General features: G+C 45.4%; 1 protein-coding gene across 1 annotated transcript; it reads right to left on the reverse strand.

Annotated features, from left to right (window-relative positions):
- Positions 1–17,486: 17,486 nt before the first annotated feature.
- On the reverse strand, positions 17,487–19,991 carry LOC123131330 (uncharacterized transmembrane protein DDB_G0289901). Its single transcript, XM_044551027.1, has 7 exons — positions 19,895–19,991; positions 19,720–19,815; positions 19,600–19,638; positions 19,357–19,401; positions 18,459–18,590; positions 18,202–18,377; positions 17,487–18,009 (listed from the first exon to the last, which is right to left on the reverse strand). Exons 1-7 carry the CDS (start codon positions 19,954–19,956, stop codon positions 17,786–17,788), a joined length of 774 nt encoding a protein of 257 aa, XP_044406962.1. The 5' UTR covers positions 19,957–19,991; the 3' UTR covers positions 17,487–17,785.
- Between the last annotated feature and the right edge of the window lie 243 nt (positions 19,992–20,234).

Genomic DNA, 20,234 nt, shown 5'->3' on the forward strand with positions numbered 1-20,234 from the left:
AGCACAACAATGGCTTCCGGACAACGGGAGTAAGCATGGCTAGCCACAAGTAGCGCCCGAGCCGTTGCCGGCCATGGCCGCGTTGTCTTCGGTCAGAGCTCACCATGCCAATCTTGGGACCGCACCGGTGGCAGACGACACAGCCGAATCTGCTGATGCCGGTATGCTGCTCCATCCAATTAGGATGCACGAGTAACTGCACGCTATGACCCTACAGTATATGGACTGGAAAACGACTTTTGAATGGAAATTTGATTCTTTTGCTTCCTGTATACGTATACTACGGCTCACCACTGGAACAGAGTGTATCCGGTTCAACATGGTCGCGAGGTACTGGAAGGTTCTTCTTGAACTCCGTCGCCGGCAGGCTAGGGGTGCAGACGCCGGGTGCAGCCAGTTTCCATGGTCGAGCGTGGAGAAACCGTGTGATGGTTTGTGGCGCAAAACATGATTGTGATGTGCTTTTTACGTTGAGCTGGTAATCAAGAAGATGCATTATTTTTCAAAGAAAGAGAATCAATCAATCAGGATCAGGCTTCCGGCGAGAAAACGGTGGTAGTAACAACCACACATTCGAAAGATGGTTAATAAACTATTTAGTGCTATGACTGGTGAAAAGGAAAAAAGACTTTTGCAAAGAGAATCGCTACCACGGAGTACCCCAGAAGCAACAGCGAGTGGCTGTGCCTCCGTCTGGGCCGGAGCAGGGCATTGGCATGTTGAGCGCTGTGATTGGCGCAGGCGTCCGTGGTGTATGGTACGCTGCTACGGAGGAGACGCCCCACCCCAGGGCAAGGACCTGGACCGCAGTTACCAAACTGGTGATTGTCAGCATCAGAGATGCTCCTGCTTCTTTGTATGGCAGTCTGTCCCTTGCCACTTGCGAAGATGGGGTCGTGCTTGTTCGCTCTGACGAACACAGTTTGTTTTTCTTCCTCTTTTTGAGATCAGCTGGCCAACATGTACGTACTCCTATGTGAGTGCCCAATCACATGTTGCATAGTGAGTGAACCCCATCCATGCACGCGGCGCGCCCACCGGACGGACCGACCGACGGACAAGAGGGCAGCTGTTCCTTTCTCTGCTCTGCTCCTCTATCTACATTTATCTGACTCCTCTTTCACCAACAGGGAACAGTACCCTTCTGCAACTTGGTCTGCTCCAACACCTCCATTCTCCAAACAAGCTGCCTGACCCAGTCTGGCTGCGAGGCCCAGACCACCTTTCTTTCTGCTAGGCGCCACCAGATCGGCTCCGGTGCCCGCGCCCTCCCTCCGGCAGCAGCAGCGGCGCGTCGGAGACCGCAAATCGTCTCATCAGACTGCCGTCGCCGATATACGTACTACTACCATAGTAGAGGAAATGGAACCGGTGGCATCGATTATTGATGCAAACGTAGTATGGCGCAGAGCCTTCTCCAGTTCAGGCAGATACTGTATCAAGTTAGCATCTAGACCTGACATGCACATTCTTCAGTTCAAAGTGGACGTACAATTCCCTTCCTTTTGCCAGATTTGATTAATTCCTTTTTCAATATATGCTGATCCATAATTAAATGAAGTGATTGTGCTCCAACTTTGTAATAAGTTGTTCATTAAACTGCACTGCACTGCACTTTGTAAAGAGCAGAAACCACTGTTGTAAACTAAAAAGAACGGACACCTGCACTTTCTTGTGGCTAGGATTGGGCTCTGAACTTTTTAGTTATGGATCGGGGTGGGTATGGGCGGCTGTCAGACCATTCCCAGGTTCAAATATATAGTATGCTATATCAAATGAATGTAGAATGTTCACCACTGGGCTCACAAGTCTCCACCTCATCAAACTAGCCAAAGCTATTTTGCTAAAAGAAAATAAGCATATACAGTAAGATGGATAGCGAAAGTTATCTATGTGTCTTATAGCAAATTCTTTTTCCACACCATGCAATGAAAAGATAGCCATCTATTACACTGCTATAGAAGAAACAAAATGCTGGTGATGGTATGCTGAAATATACCACTATCTACCAACCATAGAAAAACAGCTAAAGGTTTCTGCCATGCTCATAAATTATGGAAAATGTACTTCGGATCTTAATGTGTTACATGTGAGTTCATTTTGATATACATACCACATTGCGTGGGAAGGAAAAATGGTGAGTAAATGTATCACATACTTTCTATTCTTAAGAAAAGTTAAAGATAAAAACATTTTATCTGTCCGTAGAGTATGTGTACTAAAGTTTGACCATGCATGGACAGCTACTACCACATATAATTCATTACCATGCCTTCAATCACTATATATAAATGTCCTGGGAGTTTGTTAGTACCAAAACAAATACCAAAATACATAGCAGCGCAACATAGGTAAAGTAAGGACCCAAAAACTATTTGTGTTGCTTATGAAGAATTGGACAGTTTCACAAGTATATATCAAGGCAATCTATATTATAATGGCAAAGGAAAGTGAAACTTATGCAGTAAGTAGGAAACCGAGCCTCATAGATATCATATATGTCAACAATACGGGAACTAGGGTCCCCCCGGGCTTGCTGGAATGGGTAGAACTCGGCGCCATAAGACCCAAGGAGCAAGGGCATATGAATGGGCACCAAGGGCCAGTGCTCGGAGCTCCCCTGATACAATCTCTCATCTAACTTAGGCAAGGCAATCGCGCATTGCCCCCGAGCACCCTCAAGCCCTTGGGCTCCACGGTTCTGTTGGAAATATGCCCTAGAGGCAATAATAAATTGATTATTATTATATTTCCTTGTTCATGATAATCGTTTATTATCCATGCTAGAATTGTATTGATAGGAAACTCAGATACATGTGTGGATACATAGACAACACCATGTCCCTAGTAAGCCTCTAGTTGACTAGCTCGTTGATCAATAGATGGTCACGGTTTCCTGACCATGGACATTAGATGTCGTTGATAACGAGATCACATCATTAGGAGAATGATGTGATGGACAAGACCCAATCCTAAGCATAGCACCAGATCGTGTAGTTCGTATGCTAAAGCTTTTCTAATGTCAAGTATCATTTCCTTAGACCATGAGATTGTGCAACTCCCGGATACCGTAGGAGTGCTTTGGGTGTGCCAAACGTCACAACGTAACTGGATGGCTATAAAGGTACACTACAGGTATCTCCGAAAGTGTCTGTTGGGTTGGCACGAATCGAGACTGGGATTTGTCACTCCGTGTGACGGAGAGGTGTCTCTGGGCCCACTCGGTAGGACATCATCATAATGTGCACAATGTGATCAAGGAGTTGATCACGGGATGATGTGTTACGGAACGAGTAAAGAGACTTGTCGGTAACGAGATTGAACAAGGTATCGGGATACCGACGATCGAATCTCGGGCAAGTATCGTACCGATAGACAAAGGGAATTGTATACGGGATTGATTAAGTCCTTGACATCGTGGTTCATCCGATGAGATCATCGTGGAACATGTGGGAGCCAACATGGGTATCCAGATCCCGCTGTTGGTTATTGACCGGAGAACGTCTCGGTCATGTCTGCATGTCTCCCGAACCCGTAGGGTCTACACACTTAAGGTTCGATGACGCTAGGGTTATAAAGGAAGTTAGTATGTGGTTACCGAATGTTGTTCGGAGTCCCGGATGAGATCCCGGACGTCACAAGGAGTTCCGGAATGGTCCGGAGGTAAATATTTATATATGGGAAGTCCTATTTTGGTCATCGGAAAAGTTTCGGGTTTTATCGGTAACGTACCGGGACCACCGGGAGGGTCCCGGGGGTCCACCAAGTGGGGCCACCAGCCCCGGAGGGCCACATGGGCTGTAGGGAGTGCTCCTTGGCCTACATGGGCCAAGGGCACCAGCCCCAAGAGGCCCATGCACCTAGGGTTACAAGAAGGGAAGAGTCCCACAAGGGGAAGGCACCCCCTAGGTGCCTTGGGGAGGAGGGATTCCTCCCTTGGCCGCCGCCCCCCTAGGAGATTGGATCTCCTAGGGCCGGCGCCCCCCCTTGTCCCCCCTATATATAGTGGGGGAGATGGAGGACTTCTTACCTTTTGCCTTTGGTGCAGCCCTTCCCCTCTCCCAAGTCCTTCTCCTCTCCCGTGGTGCTTGGCGAAGCCCTGCAGGATTGCCACGCTCCTCCACCACCACCACGCCATTGTGCTGCTGCTGGATGGAGTCTTCCTCAACCTCTCCCTCTCTCCTTGCTGGATCAAGGCATGGGAGACGTCACCGGGCTGTACGTGTGTTAAACGCGGAGGTGTCGTCCGTTCGGCACTAGGATCATCGGTGATTTGAATCACGACGAATACGACTCCATCAACCCCGTTCACTTGAACGCTTCCGCTTAGCAATCTACAAGGGTATGTAGATGCACTCTCCTTCCCCTCGTTGCTGGTTTCTCCATAGATAGATCTTGGTGACACGTAGGAAAATTTTGAATTTCTGCTACGTTCCCCAACAGTGGCATCATGAGCAAGGTCTATTGCGTAGATTCTATGCACGAGTAGAACACAAAGTAGTTGTGGGCGTTGATTTTGTTCAATATGCTTGCCGTTACTAGTCTTATCTTGATTCGGCGGCATCGTGGGATGAAGCGGCCCGGACCAACCTTACACGTACGCTTACGTGAGACCGGTTCCACCGACTAACATGCACTAGTTGCATAAGGTGGCTGGCGGGTGTCTGTCTCTTCCACTTTAGTCGGATCGGATTCGATGAAAAGGGTCCTTATGAAGGGTAAATAGAAATTGGCATATCACGTTGTGGTTTTTACGTAGGAAAGAAACGTTCTTGCTAGAAACCCATAGCAGCCACGTAAAACATGCAAACAACAATTAGAGGACGTCTAACTTGTTTTTGCAGGGTATGCTATGTGATGTGATATGGCCAAAGGATGTGATGAATGATATATGTGATGTATGAGATGATCATGTTCTTGTAATAGGAATCACGACTTGCATGTCGATGAGTATGACAACCGGCAGGAGCCATAGGAGTTGTCTTTATTTATTTATGACCTGCGTGTCAACTTAAACGTCATGTAATTACTTTACTTTATTGCTAAAGCGTTAGCCATAGTAGTAGAAGTAATAGATGACGAGACAACTTCAAGAAGACACGATGATGGAGATCATGATGATGGAGATCATGGTGTCATGCCGGTGACAAGATGATCATGGAGCCCCAAGATGGAGATCAAAGGAGCTATATGATATTGGCCATATCATGTCACTATTATTTGATTGCATGTGATGTTTATCATGTTTATGCATCTTGTTTGCTTAGAACAACTGTAGTAAATAAGATGATCCCTCATTAAAATTTCAAGAAAGTGTCCCCCCTAACTGTGCACCATTGCGACAGTTCGTTCGTTTCTAAGCACCACATGATGATCGGGTGTGACAGATTCCAATGTTCACATACAACGGGTGTAAGACAGATTTACACATGCAAAACACTTAGGTTGACTTGACGAGCCTAGCATGTACAGACATGGCCTCGGAACACAGAAGACCGAAAGGTCGAGCATGAGTCGTATGGTAGATACAATCAACATGAAGATGTTCACCGATGTTGACTAGTCCGTCTCACGTGATGATCGGACACGGCCTAGTTGACTCGGATCATGTAATCACTTAGATGACTAGAGGGATGTCTATCTGAGTGGGAGTTCATAAGATGAACTTAATTATCCTGAACATAGTCAAAAGGTCTTCGCAAATTATGTCGTAGCTCACACTATAGTTCTTCTGTTTAGATATGTTCCTAGAGAAAATTTAGTTGAAAGTTGATAGTAGCAATTATGCGGACTAGGTCCGTAAACTGAGGATTGTCCTCATTGCTTCATAGAAGGCTTATGTCCTTAATGCACCGCTCAGTGTGCTGAACCTCGAACATCGTCTGTGGATGTTGCGAACATCTGACATACACATTTTGATAACTACGTGATAGTTCAGTTAAACGGTTTAGAGTTAAGGCACCGAAGATGTTTTGAAACGTCGCGAAACATATGGGATATTTTGGGGGCTGAAATTGGGATTTCAGGCTCGTGCCCACGTCAAGAGGTATAAGACCTCCGACGATTTTCTTAGCCTACAAACTAAGGGAGAAAAGCTCAATTGTTGAGCTTGTGCTCAGATTGTCTGAGTACAACAATCATTTGAATCGAGTGGGAGTTGATCTTCCAGATGAGATAGTGATGTTTCTCTGAAGTCATTACCACCAAGCTGCTAGAGCTTTGTGATGAACTATAACATATCGAGGACATATATGATGATCCTTGAGATATTCGCGATGTTTGACACCGCAAAAGTAGAAATCAAGAAGGAGCATCAATTGTTGATGGTTGATGAAACCACTAGTTTCAAGAAGGGCAAGGGCAAGAAGGGATACTTCATGAAACGGCAATTCAGCTGCTGCTCTAGTGAAGAAACCCAAGGTTGAACCCAAACCCGAGACTAAGTGCTTCTGTAATAAGGGGAACAGCCACTGGAGCAGAATTACCCTAGATACTTGGTAGATTAGAAGGCTGGCAAGGTCGATAGAAGTATATTGGATATACATTGTGTTGATGTGTACTTTGCTAGTACTCCTAGTAGCACCAGGGTATTAGATACCGGTTCGGTTGCTAAGTGTTAGTAACTCGAAATAAAAGCTACGGAATAAATGGAGACTAGCTAAAGGTGAACTGACGATATGTGTTGGAAGTGTTTCCAATGTTGATATGATCAAGCATCACACGCTCCCTCTACCATCGAGATTGGTGTTAAACCTAAATAATTGTTATTTGGTGTTTGCGTTGAGCATAGACGTGATTGGATTATGTCTATCGCAATACGGTTATTCATTTAAGGAGAATAATGGTTACTCTGTTTATTTGAATAATACCTTCAATGGTCTTGCACCTAAAATGAATGGTTTATTGAATCTCGATCGTAGTGATACACATGTTCATGCCAAAAGATATAAGATATTAATGATAGTACCACATACTTGTGGCACTGCAACTTAAGTCATATCGGTATAAAACGCATGAGGAAGCTCCATGTTGATGGATCTTTGGGCTCACTCATTTTTGAAAAGTTTGAGACATGCGAACCATGTCTATTGGTGTATATGCAGGAAGAAACTCCATGCAAATGGACCGTTTGGACTCTCTTGATTTTGAATCACTTGAGACATGCAAATCATACCACATGGGCAAGATGACTGAAAGCCTCGTTTTCAGTAAAATGGAACTAGAAAGCAACTTGTTGGAAGTAATACATTTTGATGTGTGCAGTCCAATGGGTGCTGAGGCGTGTAGTGGATATCGTTATGTTCTTACTTCACAGATGATTTGAGTAGATGTTGAGTATATTTACTTGATGAATCATGAGTCTGAATTATTGAAAGGTTTAAGTAATTTCAGGGTGAAGTTGAAAGATCGTTGTGACAAGAGGATAAAAGATCTATGATATGATCATAGAGATGAATATCTGAATTACGAGTTTGGCACAGAATTAAGACATTGTGGAAATTGTTTCACAACTAATACAGCCTGAAGCACCATAGTGTGATGGTGTGCCCGAACATCATAAATGCACCCCATTGGATATGGGGCATACCATGATGTCTCTTATCGAATTACCACTATCGTTCATGGGTTAGGCATTAGAGACAATCACATTCACTTTAAATAGGGCACCACGTAATTTCGATGAGATGACACCGTATGAACTATGGTTTAGAGAAACCTAAGCTGTCATTTCTTAAAAGTTTGGGGCTGCGATGCTTATGTGAAAAAGTTTCAGGCTGATAAGTTCGAACCCAAAGCGGATAAATGCATCTTCATAGGACACCCAAAACAGTTGGGTATACCTCCTGTCTCAGATCCGAAAGCAATAAGGGATTGTTTCTAGAATCGGGTCCTTTCTCGAGGAAAGTTTTCTCTCGAAAGAATTGAGTGGGAGAATGGTGGAGGCTTGATGAGGTTATTGAACCGTCTCTTCAACTAGTGTGTGGCAGGGCACAGGGAGTTGTTCCTGTGGCGCCTACACCAATTGAAGTGGAAGCTTATGATAGTGATCATGAAACTTCAGATCAAGTCACTCCCAAACCTCGTGGGATGACAAGGATGCGTACTACTTCAGAGTGGTACGTAATCCTGTCTTGGAAGTCATGTTGCTAGACAACAATGAACCTACGAGCCATGGAGAAGCGATGGTGGGCCTGGATTCCGATAAATGGCTCGAGGCCATAAAAATCCGAGAGAGGATCCGTGTATGAAAACAAAGTGTAGACTTTGGTAGAACGGCTCGATGGTTGTAAGGCTGTTGAGTACAGATGGATTTTAAAAGGAAGACGGACAATGATGGTAAGTATCACCATTAAGAAAGCTCGACTTGTCATTAAGATGTTTTCCGACAAGTTCAAGGAGTTGACTACGATGAGACTTTCTCACTCGTAGCGATGCTAAGAGTCTGTTGGAATTATATTAGCAATTACTGCATCATTTATGAAATCTTGCAGATAGGATGTCAAAACATTGTTTCCTCGACGATTTTTTGGGAAAGGTTGTATGTGATACAACCGGAAGGTTTTGTCAATCCTGAAATATGCTAATAAGTATGCAAAGCTCCAGCAATCCTTCTAAGGACTGGAGTAAGCATCTCGGAGTTGGAATGTATGCTTTGATTAGATGATCAAAGATTTTGGTGTATACAAAGTTTATGAGAAACCTGTATTTCCAAAGAAGTGAGTGGGAGCACTATAGAATTTCTGATGAATATATGTTGTTGACATATTGTTGATCAGAAATGACGTAGAATTTCTGGAAAGCATATAGGGTTATTTGGAAAGTGTTTTTCAATGGAAAGCCTGAATTAAGCTACTTGAACATTGAGCATCAAGATCTATAAGGATAGATCAAAACGCTTAACGGTACTTTCAAATGAGCACATACCTTGACATGATCTTGAAGGTGTTCAAGATGGATCAGTCAAAGAAGGAGTTCTTGCCTGAAGTTGTAAGGTATGAAGTTAAGACTTAAAGCTCGACCACGGCAGAATAGAGAGAAAGGACGAAGGTCGTCCCCTATGCTTAAGACATAGGCTCTACAGTATGCTATGTTGTGTACCGCGCCTGAAGTGTGCCTTGCCATGAGTCAGTCAAGGGGTACAAGAGTGATCCAAGAATGGATCACAGGACAGCGGTCAAAGTTATCCTTAGTAACTAGTGGACTAAGGAATTTTCTCGATTATGGAGGTGGTAAAAGAGTTCGTCGTAAAGGGTTACGCCGATGCAAACTTTGACACTAATCCAGATTATTCTGAGTAGTAAACTGGATTCGTATAGTAGAACAGTTATTTGGAATAGCTCCAAATAGAGCGTGGTAGCTGCATCTAGGAGATGACATAGAGATTTGTAAAGCACACACGGATCTGAAAGGTTCAAACCCGTTGACTATAACCTCTCTCACAAGCATAACATGATCAAACCCAGAACTCATCGAGTGTTAATCACATGGTAAATGTGAACTAGATTATTTACTCTAGTAAACTCTTTGGGTGTTAGTCACATGGGGATGTGACCTTGAGTGTTAATCACATATCGATGTGAACTAGATTATTGACTCTAGTGCAAGTGGGAGACTGTTGGAAATATGCCCTAGAGGCAATAATAAATTGATTATTATTATATTTCCTTGTTCATGATAATCGTTTATTATCCATGCTAGAATTGTATTGATAGGAAACTCAGATACATGTGTGGATACATAGACAACACCATATCCCTAGTAAACCTCTAGTTGACTAGCTCGTTGATCAATAGATGATCACGGTTTCCTGACCATGGACATTAGATGTCGTTGATAACGAGATCACATCATTAGGAGAATGATGTGATGGACAAGACCCAATCCTAAGCATAGCACTAGATCGTGTAGTTCGTATGCTAAAGCTTTTCTAATGTCAAGTATCATTTCCTTAGACCATGAGATTGTGCAACTCCCGGATACCGTAGGAGTGCTTTGGGTGTGCCAAACATCACAACCTAACTGGGTGGCTATAAAGGTACACTACAGGTATCTCCGAAAGTGTCTGTTGGGTTGGCACGAATCGAGACTGGGATTTGTCACTCCGTGTGACGGAGAGGTGTCTCTGGGCCCACTCAGTAGGACATCATCATAATGTGCACAATGTGATCAAGGAGTTGATCACGGGATGATGTGTTATGGAACGAGTAAAGAGACTTGCCGGTAACGAGATTGAACAAGGTATCGGGATACCGACGATCGAATCTCGGGCAAGTATCGTACCAATAGACAAAGGGAATTGTATACGGGATTGATTAAGTCCTTGACATTGTGGTTCATCCGATGAGATCATCGTGGAACATGTGGGAGCCAACATGGGTATCCAGATCCCGCTGTTGGTTATTGACCGGAGAACGTCTCGGTCATGTCTGCATGTCTCCCGAACCCGTAGGGTCTACACACTTAAGGTTCGATGACGCTAGGGTTATAAAGGAAGTTAGTATGTGGTTACCGAATGTTGTTCGGAGTCCCGGATGAGATCCCGGACGTCACGAGGAGTTCCGGAATGGTCCGTAGGTAAAGATTTATATATGGGAAGTCCTGTTTTGGTCATCGGAAAAGTTTCGGGTTTTATCGGTAACGTACCGGGACCACCGGGAGGGTCCCGGGGGTCCACCAAGTAGGGCCACCAGCCCCGGAGGGCCACATGGGCTGTAGGGAGTGCTCCTTGGCCTACATGGGCCAAGGGCACCAGCCCTAAGAGGCCCATGCGCCTAGGGTTACAAGAAGGGAAGAGTCCCACAAGGGGAAGGCACCCCCTAGGTGCCTTGGGGAGGAGGGATTCCTCCCTTGGCCGCCGCCCCCTAGGAGATTGGATCTCCTAGGGCCGGCGCCCCCCCCCCCCCTTGGCCCCCCTATATATAGTGGGGGAGAAGGAGGACTTCTTACCTTTTGCCTTTGGTGCAGCCCTTCCCCTCTCCCAAGTCCTTCTCCTCTCCCGTGGTGCTTGGCGAAGCCCTGCAGGATTGCCACGCTCCTCCACCACCACCACGCCGTTGTGCTGCTGGTGGATGGAGTCTTCCTCAACCTCTCCCTCTCTCCTTGCTGGATCAAGGCATGGGAGACGTCACCGGGCTGTACGTGTGTTGAACGCGGAGGTGTCGTCCGTTCGGCACTAGGATCATCGGTGATTTGAATCACGACGAGTACGACTCCATCAACCCCGTTCACTTGAACGCTTCCGCTTAGCGATCTACAAGGGTATGTAGATGCACTCTCCTTACCCTCGTTGCTGGTTTCTCCATAGATAGATCTTGGTGACACGTAGGAAAATTTTGAATTTCTGCTACGTTCCCCAACAGGTTCGATTTCAACAGAAACAAAAGCAATCCCAAGGAACCAGGGAGAATGCTCGCGGCTCCGAGCACCTTAAACTCACCCTAGCATTAGCTCTACTCTAGTTGGCCACCCAGGAGGTCTGCTAACCGACAAGGCATTTAATGCAAAGCATGTCGAACTCTCTTGGGGTTATGTGTGCAACCAACACATTTAATGGAATGCCTGCGAGCCTACAGTGGCCCATGTTCCTTGGGGGCAGTTGCTGAAGATAAACATGCTGGCTCACATTGCCCCAGGCATAGGGTATGTTGTCTACCAAGATGTGATGGCGGTGCCTCACACTTTTGACTTCGGTCGCGCCGAAGTCGACGTCTCCACACCAACTCTCTACTCCTATCCAGTGGGACCAGATGAGCAGTTGAGGAAAAGGCAGCGCGCTTCTCCAGGGAACCGCCCTCACTTGCCATCCACTAGCGTGGCGACACTGACAAACCTGCATGGATCACGTAGGTTGCATGATCTAGATTCAATGTATCCCTTGCATTAATGGCATTAATGAGAGACCATTGTGGTGCCCCTAGTCCTATATAAGGGGAGGACCGAGGCCATGCTTTCTTTCTAGATACTCCCTCTTTCCATCTATATAGGGCCTAATGCGTTTTTCGATGCTAACTTTGACCAAATATTAGAGCAATGATATATGACATGCAACTTACACAAAGCACACCGTTAAATTCGTCAGTGAAAGGTTCTTTCAATGATATAATTTTCACATTGTGCATGTCATGTACTATTAATCTTGTCAATAGTCAAAGACGGTCTTAAAAATCTCATTACGCCCTATATAGATGGAAGGAGGGAGTAGTTTGGATGAGGAGAAGGAAAAGGGAGGAACAAGAAAGAGGATAAAACACCCAACACTTACACACACACACACACACACACACACACAGAGAGAGAGAGTGCTGAAAACCATCATATCCCTCGGTAGGGCAGTGAGCATAATGGAAGTACCAGAGGGGAGTTCCGATGGGGAGTTTACCAAGGTTCGGGCCCTCTTGGTGAGGTAATACCCTATGTCATGCATTACTTTTAGTTGAAGTGGGAGCACCTCATGCATGGGGGTTACATGAGGATGATTTGATGAGTATCAGGAGTTCAGTTTGATGGAGTAGATGCCTTAAGTTACCCCTAGCCTCGCCTTACAAAGGTGATGGGAGCTAAGGTTTACAGGGTGCTCAACCGACCTCATGCGTGAAACTTTCCTGTTGTGAGCCAGACCCTTGGACCACCTCCTAGAGTCGTACTACCGCCAGGCCCCATGGCCGGCTCAATATCGGGCTTCCGGGATGGTGGGCCAGCTTTATTGTACCGCTAGCCCCCGAGCTTGTCTAGACTTGGAGTCTTGCGTCTTCAAGAACGAAACCCAGGCGAGCTCCTTCCGTATCGGCCATTAGAGCAGTCCGGACTTGGGTGCCAGCTTCAAGAATCTCTAGGGTTTCCAAGCATGCGGCCTCAAGATGCTCAGATCCGGGACCTCATGACCTTCGTTCATGTGGGCTATGTTTTCGTGCCTTTGCAACTTGCATTTTTTAACTCCATGAGGTCGTGGAGGTGAGGGTGTCTAGGGTGCCGAGGCAGAGGACATCGGCGCACATGCAGAGAGATGGTTTCGACTACTCTCTAGAGTAGGCATCTGTCCAACAGGATTCTTGTGCACTTTTTTTTGCGAGGAGTGATATTCTTGTGCACTACAACAATGAGGACACCCCTGAGGAATTTGAGTGTGTGTTTCCCAGCGAAAGGAGCAGGACATTTGGCCAAATGATTGATTTGCTGGGCTAGGACAAAGGCTGATTTTTCTCCAGTTGTGGTCATCGGGCCGGATCCGCCACAATGCATATGGCCACAACGCTCGACGCGGGATAAGCCGATGAAATCTGAAGCTCCCGCGGTGTCGGCTAAGGCGACGGCAGTGTGGCGAAGCTACTATTGCCGAGGCACGTATCTACCTTAGAGTAATGCCGTTCTCGCTGCTAGTGCCGCCTACCTCCACCGAGTCACCGCCATGGATGGACTTTGCTGCCGCCATCGTCAGTCCTAGGTCAAAGAGAGCGCGGGGAGCGAAGAGAGTGAATGAGTGAGAAAGAAAGAGACCGACTGGGCAATATGGTTCTGACCAGACCAGTCATGGACTCATGGGCAAATGACCGTTAACGGCGCCGCCGTCTCCCCCCTAGCGCACTTGGCCTGACATGTGGGTCATTCATGTCAAAAAGGGTTTAAATTATAAGCAACCAACCATTTGGGTTATTGGACCACTAAAGTGATAGGTATCAGTCACCATTCAAAAATCTGGTAGTGAAGTACTCCCTCTGTAACGAAATGCAAGAAATTTTTTGTGTGTGGCATGAACCGGCTCATGTCACGTACCGAGACTGTGTCGACCGGTCGGCCAAACGTGCGCTGGGGCGCGGCGCTAACAAGCGCGCGGGCGCTATTCTGGCTCTCCGAGCGGCCGCACGCGAGCAGTTGGATCGCAGGGGGACCGTGGGGACAGTCGACCGGTGGGCCGCTCTCCCCAATTTCCGCTGTCTTCCCAAGAGAATATTTATTAGGACCGGTAGGCTGCTAGTTTCCTCCTCCACCCCGGCCCTGTATCACTCTTCGCAACATGGCTGACCAAGCATCGAATGAAATAGTTTATGATGAAAGAATGGCATCAGGATTTATCACATTGTTGCAACAATGATGCGAATTGTAGACTAGACTGTAATTTGCTGATTACTTCATAGTATGGCTTTTCTCTGTAAAAAAAATTTGATAGGTTTTCTGTGCAATATTTTATCTTGTGATTAAGTATACTTATACTATTAACACTTGTTAAGTTATAAGGCGGGTGTTAAAGATCCTAATGACAGCTATAAGTTGCCTCGCAATGCTGTTAAATATCCTACCAGTACTTCATTTTTACTGCCAATATCATAGCAATAGTTGCCTTAAACCTGTGTTAAGTATCCTACAGAACTACTATGTTGCTCTAAACAGTGTTAAATATCATAACAGTACCCGTAACCGTAAGCTGCCTGGCTTAAACAGTTAAACTAGTGTCCAATATCCTAACATTATTGATAAGCTGACTTTTGGTTAATACGAGTTAGTGGTTTATAATTCCTTATTGTTGCTGTTGTGATTTACAATGATCTACCAATGTAAATTAAATAACACTGATATCTAGGCTTCCAGATTTTTGGTAATGACTTGGGATGTGTTTGGTTGGAGAGATAAATAAAGATGGGTTGGGATCATTCCGACTTTATGGATTGGATGATCCAGTTTGAGGTTTGGTTCGAGGGGCATAGATGATTGGGATGGGCCAATTGGAATGTTTGATCGATTAATGAACATGACCAGATATACTAGTAGGTTAGAATTGACCACTATTTTGGAAACAAGTTGGTCCAAAACTTGGTAATTTGTGTGTAATTGGTTAGCTGTATATAGTTTTTGCAGCTCGTGCTTCCCTTTGCAAGTCGCTTCTATCTGCTTCTCTGGGATTGTGATAACATACAAGTAGTATGTAATCTTAGGTTTTTAGTACACTTCCGTTTGTCGTTATTCTTTGTAGATTTTATTTATATCTGTATTATTATACATCATGCTTTGCTGTTTGACTAGAACAAAATAAGTTGATCTTAGAATAGTTGGAGCATTTTGTTTTTATAATTTTCACAATAGTGCGTGCTTGCATGTAATAAACCTACTGTATGGATTGTATTCAGGGAGGACTTTGGAACTGATGGATGTGGAGGGTATTTTGATAAATATCGGTATGTCGTACTAAATAACAACTTTTGCAAAGAAGTTCTGATTTTGGGTGCATTTTATTGCAAGCACATATGCTTTAAGCTGGAACTATGGAACTATGGTGTAAAATACCACTTCTGCAGTTTTGTAAAATTAAATGGTGCACGACTGGTCCTAATAAATATTTTGTTCATGTACAGTTGTGTATTTCATAATGCTCTAGTGGCCCATTTCTTGAATGGAACACCTACGTTTTTTTGGAACAACATCCATCCGTATGCATTAGCCTATCCTATTTATTAACAGATGTAAGACACAACCTTGCTGCGTCTGGTGTTTATATTATGTACCGTTATTCCTCTTGTAGCGATTTGAGTATCTGACCTCAAATTTGTTGCTACAGTATCATTCAAGATATCATTCATAACCATTTGCTGCAGGTACATATAGTCCTGATATGAACCTATAGTAGCAATTATTTACTGTGGGAACTTCCCCTCAAAAAATAATTTTAATTTCCCAATATTTTGCTCGCAGTCATTCAGAATGGTTAGCGGCTTAGCGCTCTATAGCATCATGGTTCTCATTTTAGCCTTTTGGGCAGCACGGAGCAGCTATATGTCATACATTAGAATTCCTCGACAGAATACTGCATTTTTCAGGAATTAATAGTCCTGTTTATTGACTATCGATCTTATCTGCAGGTCTTCTGTTTGGTAGACACATGGAAAAGCCTGTCTCTCTTGGTCCTGACTCCAGAGAGTTTGCAGCATTGTAAGTGGCTGAGATCATAACCGTAGTTCTTGGTCCACCTGCTCGTTACGAATATAAACTCCAAGTCCTGTACTCCTGTAGGCATTGTGGTGACATTAGCCAACATGAAGTGTGTGCTGCTCTCTGCATTTGTGTTAACCATATAGCTGACTTGAGAAGTAACTTGTTGTTGGTACTCCGTTTGTAGAAGTGGATTAGATAGTATAGCAATAGGCTTTATATTATGATGAACCATAGGTCAGCTCTTGTTTATGTGCATGAACTGACACAAGTGTGATGATAGTCATGCAGTTGTTTCATAGTTTCTCTTGTTTCTGAGAAACTGAGGCCATTTTTGTGCTATGGTGTGCTTATAATTTCCAGGCTTAGTGAAGCCTTTGCACAAGCACCCATCAGGGGCCTTGCCATGGCAGAATGTTTCATCGTACAATAGTAAGGACTTACCCTTCCAAGCATCATGTTCACAAGGCAAATGGTTTTGCTCCTGCTTTATCAATCTGGCCTGGATTGGGTATCTAGTTAGTTTTCGGTACAGCTTTATCTATTGATTAACACAAATCAGGTGAACTAAAATCATTGTGGTGTCACATTGTTATTGTATCTCATACTATTGTAGCGAGAATTCATCTCCAGAAATCCGATTTAGCTGTAGCATTACTTGATTCTTCAGTTTAGTGTCCAGAAGCTTGTAGACATGTAGCCCGGAAGTTCCCAAAAAGAATAAAGCATCATTTTAAGATCATTGTCCCAACATGGCTATTTGGTAAGTGCAAATTAAAAAATTCCCTGCAGTTCTCAAGCCCTTTTTTGCTTACATTATCACTTCTGGTTTAGATGCTTAATCCTAGAGCCACTTAAATTGATGCTTTGTTAGGACGATGATCTTAAAATGATGTACTGAAAGTGTAATCATGCTTCATTTGTGCACTGAAATAGAAGGACTGATCAAAAGCACTCAAGATGGAACTCTCATTTCATGTATATTGTTCTGTCTTTCTTTCTAGTTAGTAGTTAACTGCAATGCCACAATCTCTGTTTTCTGTACACATACAGTATATTTATGTTCGCTGAAACATATGATCTCTAGACAAGTCTTTCCAGATCTCTATGAAAACATGATCTGTCTGAATTGTCCATGCATGCAAAATTGTTGAAGCTGTATTTTGTTTCCTTCTTGATTTGTCTACGCATGCAAGTCCTTGCAGATATGAAAACATATTTGTGTAATGGATGATCATTTTGAATGCTCATTGTGGATTTAGTACTACTTCATTAGAACATTTGAGTTGACTCATGGGCCAGTCTGTACTCATGTGTTTGGAGCGTTGCAAATATGGGCCAGTCTGATCTGATATGGTCTGATCTGATTGACAGAAAAGACATAGCAGAGGCCAGCCAGCCAGCCGGCGGTACCAATCAAACAGTGTATCACTAGCAGGAGAATGAAAGCCAGGCAAATGACTACACACATGCAAGCCAGGTAGTAAATGAAAGAATGAATGGATCTTGGGCTTCTCAGTAATAAAATGGGATGTGCTGATAGCTCAAGAGCAAAAGGAAACGAAGAATGATCAGGTCAAAACAAGTCTCACTGGACTGGGGGGCATTAAAGCCTCGAATTTAACAGTAGTAGTACTAGTTTCCATGTCGGGGGCATTTCTGCCACGAATGATTGATTGGGGGCATAAAAGCCTCGAATTTAGCAAGTCTGGGGGGCATTCCTGCCACGAATAGCAAGTGCATCAAACAAGACGAAACACCAAGCAAGACACCAGTTTGTGGGCATTACAGCCTGCCAAAACTCAGCCAAAGCGACGGGACAGCTTCTTGAGTTGCTTCGGATCGAATGAAAGTATGGGGGACTCGATCAGTTGTTGACAGACGCCGAGCCTGCTCCGGGTGTAGCAGCGCCCTTCTTCTTGACATCCTCGGGTGCCGGTGCAGCCCTGTTCTTGACCTCCACGGTTGCCGGTGCGCCGGGAGCCGCCGACGCCGAGCCGCCTGTTGGTGCAGCAGCAGCATCAGGCTGGGTGTGGACCTTGGTCGTGGGTGCCGCGTCTCCTGGAGTAGCAGTCTTGCCAACACCTTCACCTGAAATTCAATTCAAGGATCGATCATTTTCTACCAGTACACTGCTAGTCCACATTGTAAGAAACAATCAAAGGCTACTGTCTACATGCATAAACATTGTAAGAAACAATCAAAGGCTATTGTACTACTTCTAGTAGTATTTCTATATCTGTAGAGAAAGAAAAGAGGGAGAGAGGAGAGAGAGAGAGGTACCTTGCTGCTTGCGAAGCGTCATTCTTTCATCAACCTCCTTGGCGGCATCATGCACCACCGAATCCTTGATATACGGCCCCAAGCACGATGCAAAGGCAATGATGAAAACTGCGGTCGAACCCAAGAACTTGTAGGTAGTAGACACTAAATCCACCTTGGCGTTGACCATATTCATGCTGTAGCAAGAGGTCAAGTGAAGATTGGATTAGCAAGAAGCCACCAGACAATATTCATAGCAAAAGAAACTAGACTCTTACGCATTGTCCATTTCAAGACGCGCGATCTCCCCAAATAAGTTCCTGTCCACCTCCGACAGCACGTTGTAGCCCTCCCACAGGCGTCTAGTTTCTTTAAAGATGTCCTTCCTTAGACGATCAACCCCCGTCGCCCTGCGAGAGCAGCATGCCAAGACGGTCCTTCAATTGGTAAGACTTGAGAAAGACAAAAAACCCTCAAGAAGAGCTGTTTTACGGCACCCTCCACTTCACATAAACCGTTCATTTCTTCAGGTCTAATGGTTTAGATTAAGCTATACTGCCGGTTATGAGCCCATCTTGATTTGTTTGATATCTGGTTCTACTGCAATTACGATCTCCAGGAGAAACCTATTGCCCTTGCATATGTTCTCTGAACTTTAACGTCTGATGAATGTTATGCTAGTGCCAATGCTTACTTTCAAACGCAAGTGCAACCAAAAATGGACATGAGTTGTGCACAGTAGCATAGGAGAGCACGAAGAGATCTACATTAGGATACGAGATAAACAGAAGACTCGACCAAGACGATGATAGGTGGGTTGGTTGACTTGGTGCCGTCGCCTTGGGGCTTGGGCAAAGTCACACGCAGATAGCGGTGTAGGTGGGATAGGAGAGGTCGGCCCAGAGGTAGGCGCATGCGACGGAGCTGAGGAGCAGAGAGGGAGGCTGACTGGCGACGGCGGCGTCCGCGTCGCTACAGACAAGCTGCGGCCGTGGAGCGACCCCGGCGAACTAGCAATCTAAATCACGCAAAAATGTCAATATTGCTCTCGACAATCAACGGCCAGATTTTATTTATGCTGCTCACCGCTCCTAGCAGTATAAGGTACCGTAAAAAACCTCAAGAAAAATCGTGCCTTTTGCTCTACGAGAGGGAGGAGAGGTTCGTCGTTCTTACCCTCCGCTGCCGCCTGAGTTGCCCGCGGAGCCGCCGCCCGCCATCCTGCAATGCCATTGTGCACGTCAAGAACAGAAAAAAAATGGCCTTTTGCAGTACACGAGAGCAGAACGAGATAGATGGACAAGGAAGGATTGATGGATTCTTCCGATCCTCCGAACCGGAAGACCCCCACGGGAGATCGGCCCTTTGGCACCCAGACGGCGGCATCTTATATGCGTAAAAGTGGAGAGCCAAGGTTACCTCCCACCGGAGTTTGACGCGCCGCCGGATCCGGTCGTCCTGCGACGTAATGTTGGTCAAGTTCAAATCTTTTGCCCCGAGATAAAAAGGAGCGAGGAGAGGAAAGGAGAAGAGAAAGACCTGGCTCCGCCGGAGTTGGCCGCCCCTCCGGTCCCGCTGCCTCCGCCGGTGATCCCTGCCCCGGTGCCGGTGCCGGTCGTCGACATCCGTCGCGCCCTGAACAACAACAAGACCATGAGCACGCAGGAAAGAAAGAGCAAGAAGAAGAAGGAAAGAGGGCAAGCAGCAGACGTACATGGCGATGCGCTTGCGGAGGAGTGGAAAAAGGGCGTTCCGGAGGGAGGAAGCGGCCGCCATAGCTAGGGCAGAGGAGGTGCCGGTGTGGGTGGGGGTAGGTGGGATGGATTGGGATGGGCGAGGGGAGGGGCTGCCTGCTTTATACCCCCGGGCCACCGTCTCCTCTCAAAAGATTTTCCTTTTTTTTGAACTCTACTCCATACAGCAACTCCCTTGGATACCCCGCCCGCCGCTCAAATCTCAAATCAAACAGTGGTCAAACTCAATTTTTCGCTTCAGTCCATCTCCCTCCTTTTCTTTTCTTTTCTTTTGGCGGATGCTAAGCCATCAAACACGCC

This window comes from Triticum aestivum, chromosome 6A, assembly GCF_018294505.1.
Source record: "Triticum aestivum cultivar Chinese Spring chromosome 6A, IWGSC CS RefSeq v2.1, whole genome shotgun sequence".
Taxonomy (NCBI): domain Eukaryota; kingdom Viridiplantae; phylum Streptophyta; class Magnoliopsida; order Poales; family Poaceae; genus Triticum; species Triticum aestivum.

Coding starts and splice junctions, on each gene's coding strand:
- LOC123131330 (XM_044551027.1), bottom strand. CDS start 19,956: ATGGCGGCCGCTTCCTCCCTCCGGAACGCCCTTTTTCCACTCCTCCGC. Junction 19,639..19,719: donor GCCAACTCCGGCGGAGCCAG/GTCTTTCTCTTC, acceptor ATTACGTCGCAG/GACGACCGGATCCGGCGGCG. Junction 19,402..19,599: donor GCGTCAAACTCCGGTGGGAG/GTAACCTTGGCT, acceptor ATGGCATTGCAG/GATGGCGGGCGGCGGCTCCG.